We start from the raw sequence: 21,089 nt of genomic DNA, 5'->3' as shown, positions 1-21,089 counted from the left end.
TTGCTGAGGCTGGCTTTGAACTTGAGATCCTCCTGCCTCAGTCTTGTGAGCTGCTGGGATTACACGCGTGTGCTACTGCATCCAGCTGGAGTCTTTTTTTATAATATATATATTTTGGGGGGCTGTAATTTGTTTCAGAATTGCCTTGCAACTTCCCATAAAACAAAAGAGAAAAGAAAAAAGAACATCTTCTCTTAAGCATTTTATTAAGGTGGACTTAAACTAACTCAAGAGTGACTTGAGTTCACATTTATTAAACACTTTGTATATATTTTTGGCTAAACACTTTGTATATATTTTTGGCTATGTATCAGTAAGTGTACATATTTTCAGTTACTGAAGTTTTTAAATCATTTTGTATCTTTTTCTCTCCCTTTCAGCTGTGAATTCAGTATCTTTAGGGAAAAATGGAGTTGTGGAACTGATGTTCAAAATCATCGGACCATTTAGTAAGAAGAATTCAGGTCTTATGAAGTGAGTAAATGTTTTGAATGTAAACAAAGTTATATCCTTTGTTATTCTGGGCCTCATTATTTTGAAGTGTACAATGAACAGGTTGAATTAAGTTATAATGTTTATAGAAATTTAGACTTTGAACAGTCTTAGTTTCTATAAGATGAAATAAGATAATTTATAGAATATTCATTCATTCAGAAACATTTATTGAGTGCCTACTATATTCCTCACCCAATTTTGCAGTCTTTTAGTGACTAGTTCCTTAATTCTCATGATAATCTGAATATTTCTTAAATTTATATATTTCTATTTCTCTTTTGTGTCTTTTTTGTGATATGTATCTTAGGATATATTTTATTTATGTGTTGTGTATATTTTTATTCACTTATCATTTTAACCTCAGAAAATGAAAGCAATTTGCAATTATTTGTTTATATTTAGTATTTTCCTAAGCCTAGAGGTCATTCTTTAAAAACTTTTTTATTATGTAATTTTTCAAACATACATAATAGAGTTTTTACTATTAGACTAATTAAATTAATTACATTAATTACTTATAGTGTTCAGCAGTTATAAACATTGTACCATTTTTGTTTTGTTTGTTTCTTCTCCATACTTTTTGTTTGTTTTTCCTGGGGTACTTTTAAGCAAATTCTAGATATTTTCTCTGGGATGATTTTCTCTGAATATTATTGTTTTTCTCTTAAATACTTAAGTGTATAATTCTAAAAGAAGACTTAAAAATAGCTATTAATACTCTAATGACATTCAACGAAATTATTAAATCCTTCATGTAATCTGAAATCTAGCCTGTGTTCTTTAGTTATCTCAAAATTGCCCTTCCACAATTGGTTTGTTGGAATCAGAATCCAAACAAGATATACACATTATTACTTTTTGTATTTAGGAAGTTTCCAAGTTTATTCGAAAGTAGAGATAATAGTATAATAGTATAATGAACTCTGCATGCACCTGTCACCCAATTTCCACAGCAATTAATATCCTGCCATTTGTATTTCTGTTTTACTTTTTCTGCTTGTATTTTTTCCTGGAATATTTTAAAATAAATATCCACCATTACATTTCATCTGTAAATTCTTTAGTATGATCATTATCAGATATAGACATTTTTTGTGTCTCACCAAAATGTCATTTGTGTACCTACCAAAATTAATAATACTTTCTTTGTATCATCTCATATTTTCTGATTATCAAAGGAATGCCCTTTTTACAGTTGGCTTGTTCAAATCAAGGTCCAGACGAGGTCTCTGTTTGATTGACATGTCTCATAAACTTTTAAAATCAATAAAATTCCCCCCATTTTTTTGATTCTTTTTGTTGAAGGACTTGTGTGATATTTCTTTAGAATGTTCCACATTCTGGATTAGGGTGACTATGCTGGGGTCATTTAACAAACAGGTATGTTCCTTGAATTTTCTGTATACTGGCAGAGCTAGTAACTTGATCGTATTTACTTTGGTTTTAATCAAAATATTTCAGAAGTGGTGCAGGGTACCTTGTTTTGTGTAATGTAAGGTGATTAGTTGGGGCAATCCATTCATTGGAATGTTCCCATATACTTGTCACTTAATAATTTTTTACTTATGCATTACCTGGATCTGTTATTTTATTAGGGGTTATAAAACATTGATTTTCTAATTTTCTCATTTTTCCTATATTTATTAACTGCAAATCTCTTATAAAGGAGAGCTTGTTCACATGAACTATTTGGTTAAATTTTATTCTAAAACAGAGGGTTCAGGACATTTCTAGTTTTTTTTTTTTTTTAAAAAAACCATTTTTTTTTTAATAAAGCTCAGCATATTTTAAAATATCTTGGATCCTTCTTTGCTCATAATAAATATTATTTGGTGGGGTGACTCAACATTACTTAGGCAAAGATTATACATAGTCCTGGAATATGTGATGAAATGTAACAAGATGAAATGTTTGTATCACAGTAAAAACCAATTTAGGATCAATGTAGTGTAGTAGTGACTTAAGAGTGGGCTCTGAGGGCAGGCAGACCTGGATTTTCATATAGCTCTCTCACTGGCTCCATGATATGATGTAAGTTACTTAACCTATGTGTCCCCCTTTCTAGTCTGTGGAGTGGTAATAATATTAGTGCCTTTATTGTAAGGTGATTAGGATTTAATGAGATGATTCTGATAACTAGCAGTAGTGCTTATGTTAATGTAATATATTTTAAGTACGCAATGTAGTAATGTGGCTGAGAATGAGTCCTAGCTAATACTAAATATACATGTATTTGTATGTATGTTTGTGTGTGTGTATATATAGGAGCTACTGGGGGTTGAACCCAGGGCTTCATACATGCTAGTCAAGCATTCTGCCTACCATTGAGCTACATCTTCAGCCCTGTTTTTAATTCACATATATTCCTTAATCTGTAAATAATTTCATTTTAAAAAATAAAAACGAATTTTAACTTTTTCTTCTAAAAGAATAAACAATTTAGTGACCAAATATCTCCATCTTGATCTCTTTGTCATTTTTAGTAATTTGAGGGTCTCTTTCCTAATTAACTTAGAAAACTCAGTAATTTAGAGCTTTCTATAGTGATTCTTCCTCTGTTTAAACAGTACCCCATGCTAAAAGAAGATTTGAGAGATTTATGTTGGAAGGATGATGTTTTCCTTTAGGATTTCTTTATTTCTAATTTTAGGGTTCAGATTTAAAGCTGTTAATCCAAAATGATGCTGTTAAGGAAGTTATTTTTTTTTACCCCCTTGTGTTTTTTTTTGTTGGTTGTTCAAAACATTACATAGTTCTTGATATATCATCTTTCACACTTTGCTTCAAGTGGGTTATGAACTCCCATTTTTAGCCCATATACAGATTGCAGAATCACAAAGTTATTGTAACTCTGTCTTTTTTTTTTTTTTTTTTTTTTTTTTAGTTTCTCCATGTTGATGGCCATTGTAAGGATTGATCCTCAAAGAAAAGTAGATTAACTTTAGTAACTGGATTTAAGCTTTTCTTCCTCCACTGCTCTTAAATAAATAAACCATAGACTATACTCTTCAAGTTATGTTTGGTTGTGTTGTTCTTTCCCAAAAAGACTGGGAAAATTTATGAGGAAGTATAAATTGTTGAAACTGAGAAACTTTTATCAATTTAACATAATATATACTACATTTCAACAAATTAATATTTTAAAATTCTTTGATAACGTTTATAAATTCATGCTGGCTTATAAATGTCAGAATTGCAGAAACTTTTTTGTACTGAAGTTTAATATATTTAAAATATTTTTTGGGGGTAAAAATTTAAAGATGAGTTTTCACCAGGCTTCATAAGTTTTTTTTTTTTTTTTTTTTTAATCTAATGGAATAGTTGAATAAACTTGATGGGCTCTAGAGTCAGAAAAAACAGTTTATATTTCAACTTGCCAGTGTGAGGAATAAACATCAAAAATTACCATGTTATAAGAATGTTTTAGGATTAAAAGCTATGAGAAATACTATTATTTGACTCAAGCATGTTGTAAACAACTGCCAGCCAACAGGAAGACTTTCTGAAAGTACTGTAATATTTTCATAGTTTTGAATAAAAAATTAGCTGTAGGTGGGAAAATCCTATGGGTTTACTGTAAGCAATTACATACAGCATAATGTTTTAGTTTCCTAGGGCTATTATATCAGAATATCACAAACTTGGTGGCTTAAAACCACAGAAATTTGTTGCCTAACCGTTTTAGAGGCAGTAGTTCAAAAGAAAATTCTCAGAAGGGTCGTGCTCCTTCTGAAACCTATAGGGGAGAATCTTTACTAACTTCTTTCTTGCTTTTCTTTTCTTTTTGTATTTGTTGTACTGGAGATTGAACCTGGGGGTTCTCTACTACTGAGCTACACATCTCAGCCCTTTTTACTTTATTTCGAGACAGGGGCTGTCTCAGTTGCCCAGTTCTCAAACTTGAGAACTCAGCCTCCCCAGTAGCTGGGATCACAGGTGTGTGCCACCCCTCCCTGCTCTTCAATGGTTTGCATTGATCTTTTGCATTTCTAGTAGGCAGTTGTAGCATTTCACTTTTTGCCATCATCATTACATGCTGATGTTCTCCCCTTATGAATGTCTTCTCATTGTCTTCTCTCTTATTAGGACAGCATTAATGTTGTTTTAAAGGCCCACCTCCTCCAGTATGGCTTCATCTTAACTAATTCTATCTTCAGTGATGGTGTTTTCAAATAAGTTCCACCTATAGTAGTGACTAATTATTAGTTAATTGTAAATATTTAATGGTAGGTATTATTTCTGATCTTTCACTATGTTCTGTGTTAGCTATGTTTCTTCTACATAGTTCCCTAAAATGTCTTTCTCTTACTTTAGGTTGATTGGGATAGTCTGTGTTGTAAAACTGTTTGTAAAAAGACCGCTTATATTGAATGGCAAGAGATAAACAGTGATATCTGTTACTTACTGTAGAGAACACATGTGTAATTCAGTGAGCGTGAAGACTTTATAAATAGGATTAATCAGCAGATAGTTTAGTGCTTTGTGGAGTAAATGTTTTCTCTTTTTTACCTTTTATTTTAATAAAAGGAATTTATAACGTATATTAATTAAAGTGCCATAGGAAGACAGATTTACTTAATTCACATATTATATCTGATTGTTGGAAATACCTTTCTTACATATAATAAATTGTATATATTCATAGTATACAGTTGATAAGAATTGTCATATTTGGGGTTGACTAAGTCTTTAGGCTCAACAGGCAGTGCTGAGGGCCCTTGATACTTTAGGAGCCCATGAAGATGTTTTAATTTCTTTGAAGTCATAAGAAAAAAAGTGGACTTTTATACAGAAAATGATTTAATCTATTATTACTAACACATCTTTATATCAACACAGTTTTAAAATATAAATTTTAAATATATATATAATGGTGGAAGGGCCCATGAAAGCAAAGAAGTGACTAGAGCCCATAAAAATCATGATGTAGTCTCAAATATAACTAATCCCTTGAAGCTATTACCACAGTTGAAGATGTTCAACATAATGATTATCCATTGCTCCCTAAAGCTTTACTGTTCCTCTCAGTAATTGCTCTCATGCTCCTTCCTCTTGGCCTGGATTTAACCAGAGGATGTTTTCTGTCACTAAAGATTAATTTGCATGTTCAGGGATTTTGTATACTTGATTTTTTTGGGGGGAGGATTGGCTTCTTTAATGTATCACAATTGTATTTACGTTTATATTGTTATATAACATTTATTCCTTTAAATCATTGTGTAGTATTCATAGTTGTATGGATATATCATAATTTCTTTATGTATTTGCCTCTTGATAGACGTTTGAGTTATTCAGATTTTTGACTTAACAGCCATGAATGTTTATTCACAAAACTTTGTATGGCCTTTAAAAATTTTTTTTTTCTTTTGGGTAAATCCTTAGGTGTAAGAGTGTCTGGATCAAATGGTAGCAGGATAAAGTGTTTTTCCTCAGTTGACCTGTTAAATTTTTTCTCTAGTTATTTGAACACATGGTGTGCAGTGATAGTAAGTATTTTGATATTTTTGCACATTTATGTTAGTTCTAGGTCAGTTTCATTTGGTTTATTTTTCTTCGTCATGGGTTTTAATTCCCTTCTTTTTGCAAGCCTTATCGTTTTGATAGGGGGCCAGGCATTGTGAATTTCACCTTTCTGGGTGCTGAGTGTTTTCACATTTTTGTAAATAGTCTTCAGGTTTGTTCTTGGATGGAGTTAAGTTTCACAGGAAGAGTTTGATCTTTTACTAGGTGGGGAGTGAGTAATATTGAGTCTAGGACTGGTTATTCTTCCCTAGTGAGGCAAACTCTTGAGTCTTATATCACATATCCCACAAATTATGAGAGCTTCCAGTCTGGTTATGGGAACAGGTACTGTTCCAGCCCTGTGTGAATATTAGACACTGTTCTTCAGTCTTTGGGGATGGCCTTTTCCCCAGCTTTGTGGTTAATTCACACACATATACTGATCTTGTTGCTTTTCTAATATTCAAACAGAAACCTCTGAAAAATCTCTGGACTTCTCTTTCTGTTCAAGTTTCTTTTCCCCCATGATCTGCCCTGTGCACTGATTTAGTCTTCTAAGCTATGACTTTCGAATGTGGTGAGCTGGGGCAATTGTAGGACCTACCTCTTGTTTTTATCCCGTATGGATTTCTGTCCTTCATTGCTTGATGCTTGATATATTTTAAATAGTTCTTTTATTCTGTCCTTTTTAAAAAAGTCACATCTCAGATGAGAGGGTAGATTTGGCTCCTGTTATTCCATTTTATCTGGAAGTAAAAGTTCAAGCTGTTTTTTTAAAAATATTTTTTTAGTTATACATGGATGCAGTATCTTTATTCTGTTTATTTACTTTTATGTGGTGCTGAGGATCCAACCCAGTGCCTCACAGATGGGGGGCAAGTGCTCTACTGCTGAGCCACACCCTGTCTTCTTTTTTTTAATGATAATTATCAACACATATTAATCATATAAATTAATGGGTTTCATGGTAGTATTTCTACATGTGCATATATTATGTGTTAATCATGTCCATCCACTCTTCCCTGTGGCCCCTTCACAGTTTCTAATAATTCCCCTATCTTTTTTTAATTTTCAGGTTGTCTCTATCTCTCATTGTTTCTACATATGAGAGAAAACATACAATACTTGTCTATGTTTGACTCATTTTGCTAAATATATTGTCCTGTGGTTCCATCCATTTTTCTGGGAATGATAGGATTTCATTCTTCTTCATGAGTTAGTAATACTCCATCGTGTATACATACCCATATTTTCTTTATCCATTCATCTGTTGATAGGCAAGGCATCTTGGCTTTATATCTCACCTGTTGTGAGGAGTGTTGCAAGAAACATGGGTATGGAGGTATCTCTTTTTGTATGCTGACCTTATTTCCTTTAGATGTAATATCCAGGAGTGTTATAGCTGAATCATATAGTGGGGTTTTTTTTGGGTTGTTTTTTGTTTTTTATGAACCTCTGTACTGTTTTACTTGGTGGCCATACTAGTTTGATTCTCACCAACAGTGTGTAAGATTTTATTTTTTTCCTATATCCTTGCTAGTTTTTTTTTTTTTTCTTTTGGTAATAGCCACTCTAATTGGAATGAGATGGGATCTTATTGTACTTTTGATTTACATTTTTCCTGATGGCTAATGATATTGAACATTTTTTCATATATTTATTGGCCATTTATATTTCTTCTTTGAGAAGCGTCCAGATTGCCATTTTTTTTATTAGATTGCTTGTTTTTTTTTATTGGTCACTTTTGTGTATTAAAATATATTTTGGATATTAATTCTGTGTCAGAAAAATAGCTGTCAGATTTTCTCCCAGTCTGTAGGTGTCTTTTCACTGTGTTGACTGTTTCCTTAGCTATGTAGAAGCTTTTTAACTTGATGGAATCCCATTCGCCTTCTCTTTTTATCTTGTGCTTTTGGAATTGTATTCAGGAAATTATTGCCCTTGCTAGGATCTTGAATTGTTTTTGCTATGTTTTTCTCTAGTAGAGTTTTAAGTCCCACATTAAGGTCTTTGATCTACTTTGAGTTGATTTTTGTACAAGGTGAGAGATATGGATCATTTTTCAGCTACATGGAGATATCCAGTTTTGCAGCACTATTTATGAAGCTGTCTTTTCTTCAGTAGTCTGTTTTTGGCACCTTTCTGAAGAATCAGTTAGCTAAAGAAGTGTGGATTAATTTCTGGGCATTCTGTTTTGTTCCGTTGGCCTGTGGATCTGATTTTATGCCAGTTTTGTTATTATGGCTCTGAAGTATGCTTTGAAATCAGTTTGTCACCCTTCACTATGATGTTGGAGAGTGGAGTATTGAAGTCCCTGTTACTGTATTGAGTGGGGCCTTTCTCTTTCTTTATTTCTAGTAGTATTTGTTTTATAATATTGGGCTCTTAAACATTTAGTACATATAGATTTTAGTTTTTATATCTCAATCATCACATTTATAGATTTTTTTTCCTGTGTGGTCTGTCCTGTGATTATAAAGTTCTGATATATGAAAAAAATTTCTTATCACACTTGTCACATTTGTAGGGCTTCTCAGCTATGTGGTTTTTCTGATGCATTTGGTTCTGTTCTCTCAGAAAAATTCCCTACACACAAAGCACTTGGAGGTCATTTTCCTATTTGGTATCATGATTTGGAGGGATAATTTCCTTGCAACCACTATAGTTAGAGGATTCATAATATCTTATTTGGCCATTTTGGCAATCTATTTCATTCTTCCTCTAATGGACAAGTTTAAGGTCCAAACAAGAAACTTTGCTGCTTATCAGTCGATAGAAGGTTTCTTCAAGGATAATGTTCTTCATTCAGTGTTATTATTGTTTATAAAGTGACACTTACTTTCACATAATTTCCATAACTTTAATATAGAACTCTTTTTTAGATCCTGATTGTCAACATTTCAGAGGGCTACCAACGAGCAAGCCTTTGTGCTTTTAAGTCCCTGGAATCTTCTTCTTGCAGAGTAATCTTATACTTCTCACTTCTACAAAAAGGACTGCACACTGTGTTCCCAGTCTTTGAAGGTGAGATGGCAGTGATTGGTTGTGAACCTGCATAGCTTCCCCTTGAGTCAGAATGTCATTCTGTCTTCTACACAACTGACAGGAAGCCTTTCTAGCAAGCATGCTCTTTGTTTGGCTCCAGGTATGGCAAGGTATGCCTCTGGGAATTCCCTAGAGGTAGCATGCCAGTCTTCTTTTGATTCTGAAGAAGCAGTTCTCTTGTCTTCCAGATTGATGTGTCTCTTGGATTTGCAGGTTACAGTAACAGGAGTCAAAATCCACAAATAATTCCAGAAGAGGCAGAGGCAGGGTCCAGAGTGGCTGCAGAGCTGCAGAAACCTTAGAACTGTGAGTGAAGCCCTAGCCCTTGTTGTGGTCAAGCAATGGAGGTGTCCAGTGGCAGCAGCCTTCTATGCTGGGTGATGAGTCTTCCTCATCACCTGAATAGGTAGCCACTGCCAAGACAGAAGGTACTCCCTCAGTGCCCTGGCTTGCCCTGGTAGGACCATAGCCTAGCCAACCATGATCATCACTGCCCTGTGTATGGGCCTTGGGCCCTTACCGTGGCCCCCAGGAGACTGTGTGAATCTGGGAAGCTGCCTGAAGGACCACAGGAGAGATGGGTTGGAGGTGTGTGGAGTCCAGCCTTGTTCACTTTGTGGGTCAGGTTGCCTTCTTAAAGGGAGGCCTTTCTGATTTTGTAATTCCTTTCTCAATAAATACCTTATATGATTCAATTTCCATACCATTAAGTTTTTATTTGGCTCTAGGCATGTCATATTTTAATTTTTTTAGTTTCCGTGTTCATTGTCAATTCTGTAGACCAGAACTGTTTGAAGAATTAAAGTACCTACAATGCTATCTGGCATTTTTCAGGTTTTACTGAATGTCATTTTCTTTTCCATTTTAGTTTTTACAAAGAACAGGTTCATTTCGAAGATCTGTTTAGTTCTATATTTAATTTTGACCCATTTTAACATCCTTATTCTGATAGTTTTAAACACTCTTTTGTGCATTTTATTGCACAACTATGAAAATATGACAGCTCCTTACTGATGATTTGTTCAATGCAATGAAAATTCAACACATAATTTCATAATGTTCATTTACTTTTAACTCACCATTACCAACATTTCACATTGTTTTGAGAAAATTATAGGTATGAATTTATGATATTTTTAAAAATTTTTACTTTGTTTTTACTCTATGAATATTATTATAAATAGAGGTTCACGTTTGCTTTATTTGTGTCAAACTAAAGTGTAACTATTAAGAACTTCGTCTTACTGGTCTTTTGCTGAGTATTTACTTGGTCATGGATGATTGTTTCAGCTGTTACTGTGAACCAATGTCCATCTTAAATCTTCGGATTCATTAGCTCTTTACCTTTTCCTGCATTTGGTCATGCTGCCTCTATTTTATCACTAATGTATGCAACTTTTACTTTATTGCCTCGTTTTTGGTTTTAATCTCCTGAGTAGTTTTTTCATAGGTGCATATTTTATTACATTATGTAGATTGTAAAATTACCTGTTGAAGAAATGAGCTTGTTTTTAAATTTTATACCCATGAAGAACTTGGTACTGTGGGTGTCTAGTAGGCATTCAACAAATGCTTAATTGTGAGTGAAATGCTTAGTTAAGTTTGATAGCATACATATTTTTAATATAAATTAACTGTAGTTGTTGATTTCTCACTTAAAGGTTCTATAGTTTATAGCCTTGCATTTTTAAAATTATTGAAATTGTCATTTTTTCAGTAATTTATTTTTAAAAAACAACTTGAATTACAGGTTTTCCACAGTGATATGTATTTTTATAGCTGATTAATGGCAGCTGATTTCACTGTGAGTATTTATGTTGAAAAATATAATATATGTATATTCAATTTTTAGGACTATTCCTTTGTCTTCTCTGTGGATATAAGAATTTTTGAGATAATAGTTACTTTCTTTGGTGCCTCATGGCTGACAGACATTAATAGCTCATTCTTCTTTTCCAAACTTCTGAGTTCCAAAATGTTTTACACTTGTTGTATTACTTAAATATGAGGATGATAGCTTGATAGAACTGAAACACTTTAATGTCAGAAAGTTAATTAATTATCTATAGAATTTTGCAGTTATGAAATTAATCTGTTGAAACTTGTTTTTCTTTTAGTACCTTTACAAGCCAGGGCCAATGATTCTTGATAGTATGGTTTCTTTGTGAATTTTCTCAGGGTCAGTGATACATATCATTCATGTAACTTCTGACATAAAGACTTAGACAATGTTAATTTTCTTCTTTTTCTTTCTTAAAATTTTTTGGTACTTTTACTATTTCAGTCTTCTTCATATCTAATTTGAAGCGGAAGGGAAAATGAATATGGAGAAACACCATATGTAATTGATGCTCTTAACAAGAATAAGTTTGGAATAGATTAATAGAATTACTTATCTGAGAAGATTGTATGAATTTACTATTGTAGATTAATTTTACTAGTTTTGTTGTTGTTTGTGTTTTCTTGTTGTGTTGACAGGGTTGCTTTAGACACTCTTGCTGCATTGCTAAAATCAAGTAAGTTTTTAAATACTAGAAATACTAGATACTATTTTCCTGAGCATTCTATTTACTATGTTAAAGAAACTGGAAATGTAGATTTAGTTTAGTTTTAAAGCTGATTTTTAATATTCTATTGTTGAAATTGATTTCATCTTCTAGTGCAGTTGATATATATTACTAATGCTATATGTTTTTTGAATTTGTTCAGTACATTTGAATAATTTATTTAAGCACATTTATTTCCTATTTCTAAGGTATTTATATAAACATGAAGCTGTATTAATAAAGTAAAATAAATAAATATCATGTATCATTTATTGAAAGAGTAAAACTAACATGATATTGAGAATTTTTATTATGAGAAATATAACTTTTACTATGAGTTGTACTCTTTATATAGCACATGATTTTAACCTAGAGCCTTTTAATAGAAATTTTATTTCTTGCACAAATTCAAATTGATAACATTTAAAAAGTGGCTGTTAATGTAGATGTATAGTCTAAAAAATTTATTTAGAAAATAAATTACTTAATATCTTAACAATTAAGGCATTAGAGTAGAATGTGTCTTATGATGCTTTTGGAGAATAATCATTTTTCCTCCCTCTACATTTTTTTTCAGTATCTATTTTAAATTTCATATTCAGGGCTGGGGATATAGCCTGGTGGTAGAGCACTTTCCTGGCATGTACAAGACCCTGGGTTCAATCCCCAGTTCACTGCCCCCACCCCTCAAATCCCCCATTGTTAGTCTTATGGATGATTGATTGAATAAATTAACATTTGAGTCTTAACATTTAACCTGTTGATGGAGTTCCCTTCTCCGTCCTCCTAAGATAGGCGTTTATTCAAGATCTTTCAAGGATGAGACCTACTTGCCCTTAAATCTGAATTGTTAGAATTGTTTTTTTTTAAATACTAGCAAATAATTATTTAAAATCTGATATTTAGTAAAGTAATGTCTTGTTAAATTTCGGAAATCACCATAGTATTTATACACCTGAGTTTTCACTTAACAAATTTACTCTTGAAATGAAACACACGATACTCATGTAGGTTGACTCTGTAGCTTTATTTTCATGTGATATGGTAAACTTTAAACCAAGATCACATACATGAATTTACTGATTATTTGTCACCTTGCTTTGTTGTCTCTGATTTTGTAATTCAAATTGTATAAAGAGTAAATCTGATTTGAAATGGATTAGAATAGCTATTTAAAAGTTTATTAAAGCATACTAATTTTCTGAATCATTGATAACAGAGTTATTAATTCTGAGTCAGTGCAAACTAAAACTCTCAGAAGTTTCAAATATTTTGTAGAAATTGGTTAACCTAAGATGATTGAAGTCTGATGTTTTTCAGTTTTAAGTAATAGTCTTCCTTTTATACCCTCTCTTCTTTTTAAAGAAGAATGCTGGGCAGACATACTTGTTTAGTCTATCAGGATAAAAAAAGTAATTGATAAGTGGTTTATATTTAATGTAGTTTCAAATTATATATGACATTAAATAAGATGAAATTTAATAATACAAAATAATATTTAGTAGCACATTACATTTATTTAAATGGACCATTGCATTTTGTAGCATTTTCACTTATTTATATTTTTTAAAATTCCTTTTTTTGTGTGTGGGGCAACAATAATTTACTTTAAAAGAGTAAATTTGACTACTGAAATAAATGTGGATAGACAGTTCAGTTATCAGTGCTGGTAAACTTAAATTTTCTTTTAATTAGAGATGAGGAAATAGGCCAATAGTGAGTTGTGTGCCCTGAACACATGAATAAAAATCCCTGTATAATCTGTTGTAATTGTGCTCAGTACAGACTGTAGGTGGCTCTGTTCATTTCCTTTAAGGATCACCTCAGTACCCTTTTGAATTATAGCTGAGTTTCTTATTTGATCTTTCATAAAGAATTTAAACATTTTCATGAAGACCATTTGGACTATTGGGAATTCCCACAAAAACACATAATGTGTAATAGTTATAGTGATCATAGCAACTTTTAGCAAAATCATGTTTACAGCTAGTAAAGGCTTGTAAATTTCAGTTGGTATAAACAAAGTGTATATTCATTTAAATATATGAAATGTTTGTTGGTCAAAACAATTGAACTGCAGGCACAGTGTAGCATTCCTATAATCCAAGCAGCTCAGGAGGCTGAGGCAGGAGAATCTCAAATTCAAGGACTGCGTCAGCAACTTATTGAGAGAGACCCTCAGCAGCAACTCTGTGAGACCCCATCTCTAAATAAAATACAAAATAGAGCTGGGGATGTGGCTCAGTGGTTGAGTGTCCCTGAGTTCAATCCCTGGTACCCAAAACAAAACAAAAAATCCAATTGAACTGATTTTGTAAATAGCCACAGCCTTAGTAAATTAGCAATTTTCACAATAGGGATTTAAAAGCTTTCACATATGAGAGAGGCGTTTCTTCCCTTGATGAGTTTCTTCCTTCTCTAATAACAGAATGTAGTTCTGAAAGGGAATTAGTATGTTTATCTCAGTTTAATGTTTTGGCTTACTTGGACAATAGAATAATTCTTTCAGGCAACTCAAATCATTATCTTCTTCATGTCCAGGCCATAGATCAGAGGTCATTTTGTGGGTGAAATTGAGATTAAGAAGAGACTAGAGGGCTGGTGATTTAGCTTAGTGGTAGAGTGCTTTCTACATGACAATAATTAAATGTCCAAACACATGTTTTATGTTTACCCTTAGTATTTTTTAGAGCAATCATATATATACCTGTTTTTACTCTTCCTAATCCAGACAATGATGGATATTTGATATTATGAGGAAGAGTTAGGTGACTAGGCCCTGGGTTCAATCCCCAGCACTGCAAAAAAGAGAGGGGGGAAAAAAGAAATCAGAATTTCATTGTAGTTAAACAACATGAGATGGATTAATATTCCAAAGTTGTAGCCTTTATTATCCACTCTCCAAAGTAACACTGGGTGGCTCAATATGTTGCTATGATATAAATTCTTTGCTGCTATCTTAGTAAAATGCACTCTTTTGGTTAATAATTTTAAATATTAATACTTTAAAAATAATAAAATTAGGTTGAATTTGTGGATTCATTTCTGTTAATTATATCCCAATCAAATTGATCATTTACAGAAAACCTTTAATGTAGTTCTCATTATATTCAAAATTTAATTCCTCGAATGACTATTTTCTAATCATGTAATGCTCCTTCCCTTTCATTTACTGCAAAGTTGTTTAAGTATTTTTAACTTAGCATTGTTATGGCATGGATGTTTATATAATTGTGGGATAACTAGAGCAATTAATTTCAGTGGAAACAAAGTTTGTATAGGAATTACATTTTAATGGTGGTAATTTCATTGGGAATACCAATTTTGTGACAGAAGTTAATAAAAGTGATAACAGCATTTAACAAAATAATATTCACAGCTAGTAAGTTAAAAGCTTATACATTTCATTTGGGTTATTGTCAGTATATTCATAAGTTTTAAAATATAGGAAGTTTGTTGATTTAAAAAGATGTAAACATAATTTAATGAAGAATTTTGGTATTTAGAAATCATTAAACAATATATGGGCAGGAAAATTTCTGGAAAACGTAATGCTTTCTGGAACTTGTCATATTTAATTTCTTAGAAAAACATATTTAAATATGTAGTTGCCTTTCGTCACAGTTGAGGTTATACTTTTAATTTGATTTATTCCAGTACTTTCTCTTGTCATTTAAAAAATATTCTTTCTCAATTTCTTTTGTTAAAGAAACAAATGCCAGGAGAGCTGTAGACAGAGGATATGTCCAAGTGCTTTTAACAATTTATGTAGATTGGCATCGCCATGATAATCGGCATAGAAACATGCTCATTCGGAAAGGAATTTTACAGAGCTTAAAAAGTGTTACAAACATCAAGTTGGGAAGAAAAGCATTTATTGATGCCAATGGGATGAAAATTCTTTATAACACTTCACAAGTGAGTTATTTTCTTACTATTACTCTACTTATGTACTAATGATATGGTTTGGTTCTTAAGAAAATTAATTTGCAAATACTCAGAAAGGGTATATGTTATATATTTATATTTAAAAAATATCAAAACCAAAAGGCACAATCATTTCTCACTCAGACTGAATTTGAGAAGGTAGTCAGTGCACATCTCTGCAATGTGAGATTTTGCCCTCAGAAGATTAAAGGAAGATGTATAAAACCACCTATTGGATTCCATATAACTTTCTAGAATGTGTAGTCAGCTGTACATAACTCAGTTTTATGTAGATCCTATACAGCTGTTGGGGCAATTCTGTTGTTTTTGAGTATTCTGCTTATTTTCCTGCTGGGAAATAAGACTAAGAATAAGAATAAATAGAGAAGCTACTGTAGGGAAACCTGGAGTTCTAGTTCTGCCAGCCATCTTCAGCATTAAACATTTTTGACAGTATATTTAGTGAGATGTTTTCTAGCATCTGTAGAAGACTCAGGTATGGGCTATAGGAATGTTGTAATGCAACCCTCTTGTTTTTAGAAGTTCATAAATTTGTCCTTTAGAAAATGCCAGATAGTTGTCCTGGTTGTGCTGTCTTGGCTTTTACTCATGATAAATCATCTTTCTACATGACAATAGTTAAATGTCCAAACACATGTTTTATGTTTACCCTTAGTATTTTTTAGAGCAATCATATATATACCTGTTTTTACTCTTCCTAATCCAGACAATGATGGATATTTGATATTATGAGGAAGAGTTAGGTGACTTAATATTTTTGGGCCTTAATTTCTCATTTGTTTTGACAGATCAAATGTGAAACTGTGTATTGAAAATTTTACTATGCATCAAAAGTGCCATCTGAATGTCAGCTGTTAACTAATAATAATGTAATATGACATAATTGAAATCCCCTATGTCTTCACCCTTCTCAAAATAGATTTTTCTGGCAGCAAATCACTCTTAAATTTTTAAATTAGTATATTTAGGCTGTTCTTGCATAAGCTGAATAGCCAACTTATGAGAGGTGCATTGTATGAAAACAGATATAGTTCTGAGAGCGTTTCAGGCAAATGCATGTTGGCTTATATTTCTTACTTTCTTAATATTTTTCCCCCTTCTCATGTCCCCTAAATAATTTATATATAGTACTATGGTGACTTTCAGTATCAAAAATGGTACTGACTTCTGCATAGTTAAGATGTTTAGGGAAAAGTTCTACTAAATTTGCCCTACATGATATTCCTATTTATAAATAGACACTGTGAACAGTAAAGCTGTTTTACAATTATCCTGTGTTGTAATATTGGTTTTTGTGATGTTTGTCTCTAGAAAATTTTTAACGTTAATTTTCTTTTTCTGGAATAAAGTAAAATTGGTTTCGCTACTCACCAAAGATATATTGTCTTTTTTTTTTTAAACAGGAATGTTTGGCAGTCAGGACTCTTGATCCTCTTGTCAACACCTCCAGTCTTATAATGAGGAAGTGTTTCCCCAAAAATCGCCTGCCACTCCCAACGATTAAGAGTTCTTTCCATTTCCAGTTGCCAGTTATTCCTGTTACTGGACCTGTGGCACAGTTGTACAGTTTACCACCTGAAGGTAGGACCACAGGGTGAATGCTGTCTCCCATTGGAACTGTGTGTCTGTTGATAGTTTTTCTTTATTTGTGCCTAATTATTTGGCAAAGAGGGTTTTAATGAACCTGATAAACCTTTACATATTATTTTAGTTAATAAATATTTCTTTAATATGAGAAATTGAACTCTACTAATTTAGGGAAATAGCATAGGATGTTTTACATATATGTAAATGTCCATTATGAGAAACTTTAAATATCACTTAAGAACATTAGTTGATACTTTATATAAATTCTCAAAATATAAGTTAAGAACATTAAACTGTCTTGGTAATTAGTTTTACATTTGTTGCACATTAGTGAACTTTTTTTTTAAGTTAAAAAAACTGAATCCCCCAAATTGTTATAGTTTATGCTCAATGAAAACTTGCACATAACTTGTCTGCAAGAAAGTTTGACTCATTTCTTTTAATGGTTACATTATAAGGATGTAGTATAATTTATCTAACTAGTTTCTTACTAAAAGATATTTGTTTCCTATATTTTACTTTTTCATATTAACAAGATACAGATATTTTAGAAGTAAGTAACCGGAATTTTGATGTATATTCCCTGGTTTTAATTTTTTGATTAAACTACAGTAATTAATGTTATTAATTATTGGTAATGCTATAAGAATTCCATTGAATGTTTGGAATAGAAGATCTCATGCACTCTAAGCTGTATGATATTTGATATTTCATATTTGGGGTATAAACCCAAAGGAAAATATTATATAAAGGAAATATTAGAAAAGTTTTGGATAAAAATTAAAAACATAATTTGTCTCAGAAGCTGAACTGTATTTTCTTTTCTCACTGTCCAAGAAATAATTTTTCCTGTTTACAGTAGGCTTTACTGAATTCAGTCCCTTAACTTTTTCCTAAGATGTTCTTTGTTCCCTCTCTTTCTCCAAATGTCAGTTCTTGTTTATTCATGACTGACTGTTGTTAGGGTATAGGTATAAATAGACCCAGGTTACCATATGCAATATGAATACACATTTTTTTGTTATTTCAGAAAAGAATTTGAGACAATTTGATACTGTTAAAGTAGCCCAGTAGCATATTACTCAAATAATTATCATAAAAATTTTTATAACACAGTCTTTGCCTGAAAGTTTACATATATTAACTCTTACAATACAAGAACATTGGGAGTCAGCATATTCGTTTTTTTTTTTTAGATGAGGAAACTAAGATACAAATAACTTATGTGACTGCTTAAGATCAAATAGCCAGTAAGTTGGGTAGCCAGGCTTTGAATTCAGGAATTCTGTCCCCAGATCCCCTTTGCAATGCCACCTCAAGTTAGAAAGTTTTTTTTTTTTTTCTCCTTCAAATGTCTATCAAGAAGATTGGCAGGTAATCCCTAGGCAGTAGACCTCTGTTGTACTAGCTCATCAAAGGATGTTTTTAATTATTTCCTATGGTGGTTTCCTCATGTGTATGTGGAAAATGGGAATGAAAAAAAGAATGGTGAGGATAATTTTCTTTTTAAAGAATGGGACCTGTGATTTGTATTTTTGCAAAAATCATTCATATGAATGACTGTAAATACTGCATTGGAGGCTGGAATCCCTGTTGCAGAGGTTCTGTTGGTAAAAGAAAGGAAAGGAGAGCAGATTCTAAAGGGATAGTCAATAATCTTTACTATATATATCACATTGTAAATGGAAGTCAAAAGAATTTGGGTAGATATCTTTAAACAAATATTTTCTGTATTGTTTACAAGCACTGATGCTTACATGAGAAACCTCAAAGTACTCTTGCTGTTTTTCCCTTGTCTTCCCCACATCCGTGGACCTTGTTTTTGTTTTTCTTTTTTTTTACATTCTATTCTTTGAGTTCTTCTTTAATGTGTATTCTTCCTTCATTCCCATTATTGTTAATATTGTTTTAGTTAGGTTTTGTCTTCCCTTCTATTAATTGGCCTTGTTCCACTCATATGCTCCCTCTCTCACACCTGCCAGAATGATCATTTGAAAATGCAAGTTGAATTAAACCATTCTCCTCTTGAAAATCTTCAGTGCTTATCTTTTGTAGGTTAAAAAAAATCTAAACTATGTTCTACATTATTATAATCTTCATTTTCTTATTCTTACTTGCCTTTTAGTACTTTCCTAATCAGATAGTGCATGCTAGTCCTACTCGTTATATTCCAAAGATATCATCTTATTTCCTTATTTTAGAATTATTATTTCTTCTTCTTAAAAACCATACCTACCCACCTTTATATTTACTTACAAGTCTGTTATACTTACTTCGAGTTACTGCTTAAGTACCACCTGTTCTGTGAAGTGATCAATCCCTTAGCTTTAAGCAGTTTGCGGTTAGTTATTACATCTTTGTTTTCCCATAGAATTTTGAATTTTATGCCTTCAGTAACATTTTTCTTCTGTATTTATAATTACTTCTTTGCTCTTTCTGCTCTCAAGCCTCATGAGCTCCCTGAGGGTAGAGATTATATTAACACATGTCTAAAAATATTTCTTACATACAACATAGTATTTGGCACATAGTTATTGAAATAAACAGGAGGGTAATTATAAAAGGATGAAGTGAGTCATTGAAATTTATCATAAATAGGAAACAGGATGTTTCATTCAGGATACTATAAGATAAGACATTTACTATTTTTCTTTAAACTGAGAACATTAATAAAAAAACTAATTTATTCTTGTAATATTTGCTAAATTTAAAAGCACTTTCACATACTATCTCATAGGTTTTTCCAATAGTTGGTTGAGCCTTCGTGACATTTTTAGTAAGAAATCTCATTTATTTTTGTTATTGAAATACTTTATGCATATAACATTCTGCTTTGAATGTGCATATTGTAGAATGCTTACTTATAGCACATTTTGTATCACAGTGGATGACGTAGTAGATGAAAGTGATGACAACGATGATATTGATTTAGAAGCTGAAAGTGAGATGGAAAATGAAGATGACCTAGATCAAAATTTTAAGGTTAGTAAATTTTTATTAGTCACCTTTGTAAATTATATACTTCAGTTGTAAAACAAAGGTTTGGGAAACACACACACACACACACACATAATGGTAGACCAATTTGTTTTAATCCGTATTGTTTTGTTACAGCTTATTATGGACACTAAGTAATTGAAAAACTAAGGCTGCTTTAAATCCACTGATCTGAAACAGACCCTAAAGAAAATTTTTTTCACTGTTTTTGACCAGAAAGATTTTATTTAACCCTCTTACTTAGATTTTGAAACCTAAGGAAATCTAAGGAAAGGTTAAGATCTAAAGTTTGAGACTCTATTTTGCAAACTTATTTCAAAATGCATAACTTTCCGTCAACAGTCTGGGATATAAAAATAGTAGGAAAATATAATCTATAACTGATGCATTTTTGTTAGAATTTGTGTTTACTTAACGATTCTTAGGTTTTAGTTAATTGCAAAAGATGGGAAGTATTTACTGAATTGAGAAAATGTGAAATTATTGTCATATTACAAGAGATGTAGGTAAAATAAGCAGGTGGGTATCAGAATTTTATGGCACTTCTGAAAGCTTAGAAACTGCTTTGTGTTATTTAATGGTAAAGGGGGCTACTATAATATCTGTAGAAAAATGGTCCCTTTAATTTTTAAACTGTTTGGCTTATTGCGTAGTTTGATTTTCTGGCGAGGGAGGCTTAGACTCCTGCCTGCTTAGGCTTTTTCTTTTTAGGTCTTGAAATACTGCATTAAAAATGGGGCACACTAAGTAAGTATTCGACTCTCCTGAATTGAAGATACTGAAAATTTCTATTGTAATAGCAGATATAGAACCAGTTTCATCAATTTCATTATAGAACCAGATGTGATCACCAAGGCATGCTTTGGCAGAATTATCAAATTAGCCAAGTCAATGTCTACATCTGACCTCAAGAAGGAAAATAGTTCAGGCTTTGATGATCAAGGCATTTGGGGGAACCACATATTTGGC

At 32.0% G+C, this 21,089-nt stretch overlaps 1 protein-coding gene across 19 annotated transcripts in view; it reads left to right on the top strand.

Moving 5' to 3' along the window:
- The window catches only part of Agtpbp1 (ATP/GTP binding carboxypeptidase 1), a 280,878-nt gene that overhangs the window by 78,396 nt on the left and 181,393 nt on the right, over positions 1–21,089 (top strand). For 14 of the 19 annotated variants that reach the window (XR_007346540.1, XR_007346541.1, XM_048800447.1 and 11 more), the window contains 5 exons: positions 381–474; positions 11,521–11,558; positions 15,298–15,506; positions 16,940–17,117; positions 20,008–20,105. Coding sequence is in view for 17 of the 19 variants with exons in the window: in XM_048800447.1 (XP_048656404.1) it covers positions 381–474; positions 11,521–11,558; positions 15,298–15,506; positions 16,940–17,117; positions 20,008–20,105 (617 nt within the window). In the remaining 2 variants the exon portion in view is untranslated. Of the gene's footprint in view, positions 1–380; positions 475–8,882; positions 9,022–9,255; positions 9,349–10,827; positions 10,847–11,520; positions 11,559–15,297; positions 15,507–16,939; positions 17,118–20,007; positions 20,106–21,089 lie in introns of those variants that run through there. The other 5 variants (XM_048800452.1, XM_048800451.1, XM_048800453.1 and 2 more) reach the window with 5 other exon arrangements.

The sequence above is a fragment of the Marmota marmota genome, unplaced genomic scaffold (assembly GCF_001458135.2).
Source record: "Marmota marmota marmota unplaced genomic scaffold, marMar, whole genome shotgun sequence".
Lineage (NCBI taxonomy): Eukaryota > Metazoa > Chordata > Mammalia > Rodentia > Sciuridae > Marmota > Marmota marmota.
Note: the sequence above shows the minus strand (reverse complement) of the source record. Positions and strands in the feature narration are given on the sequence as shown.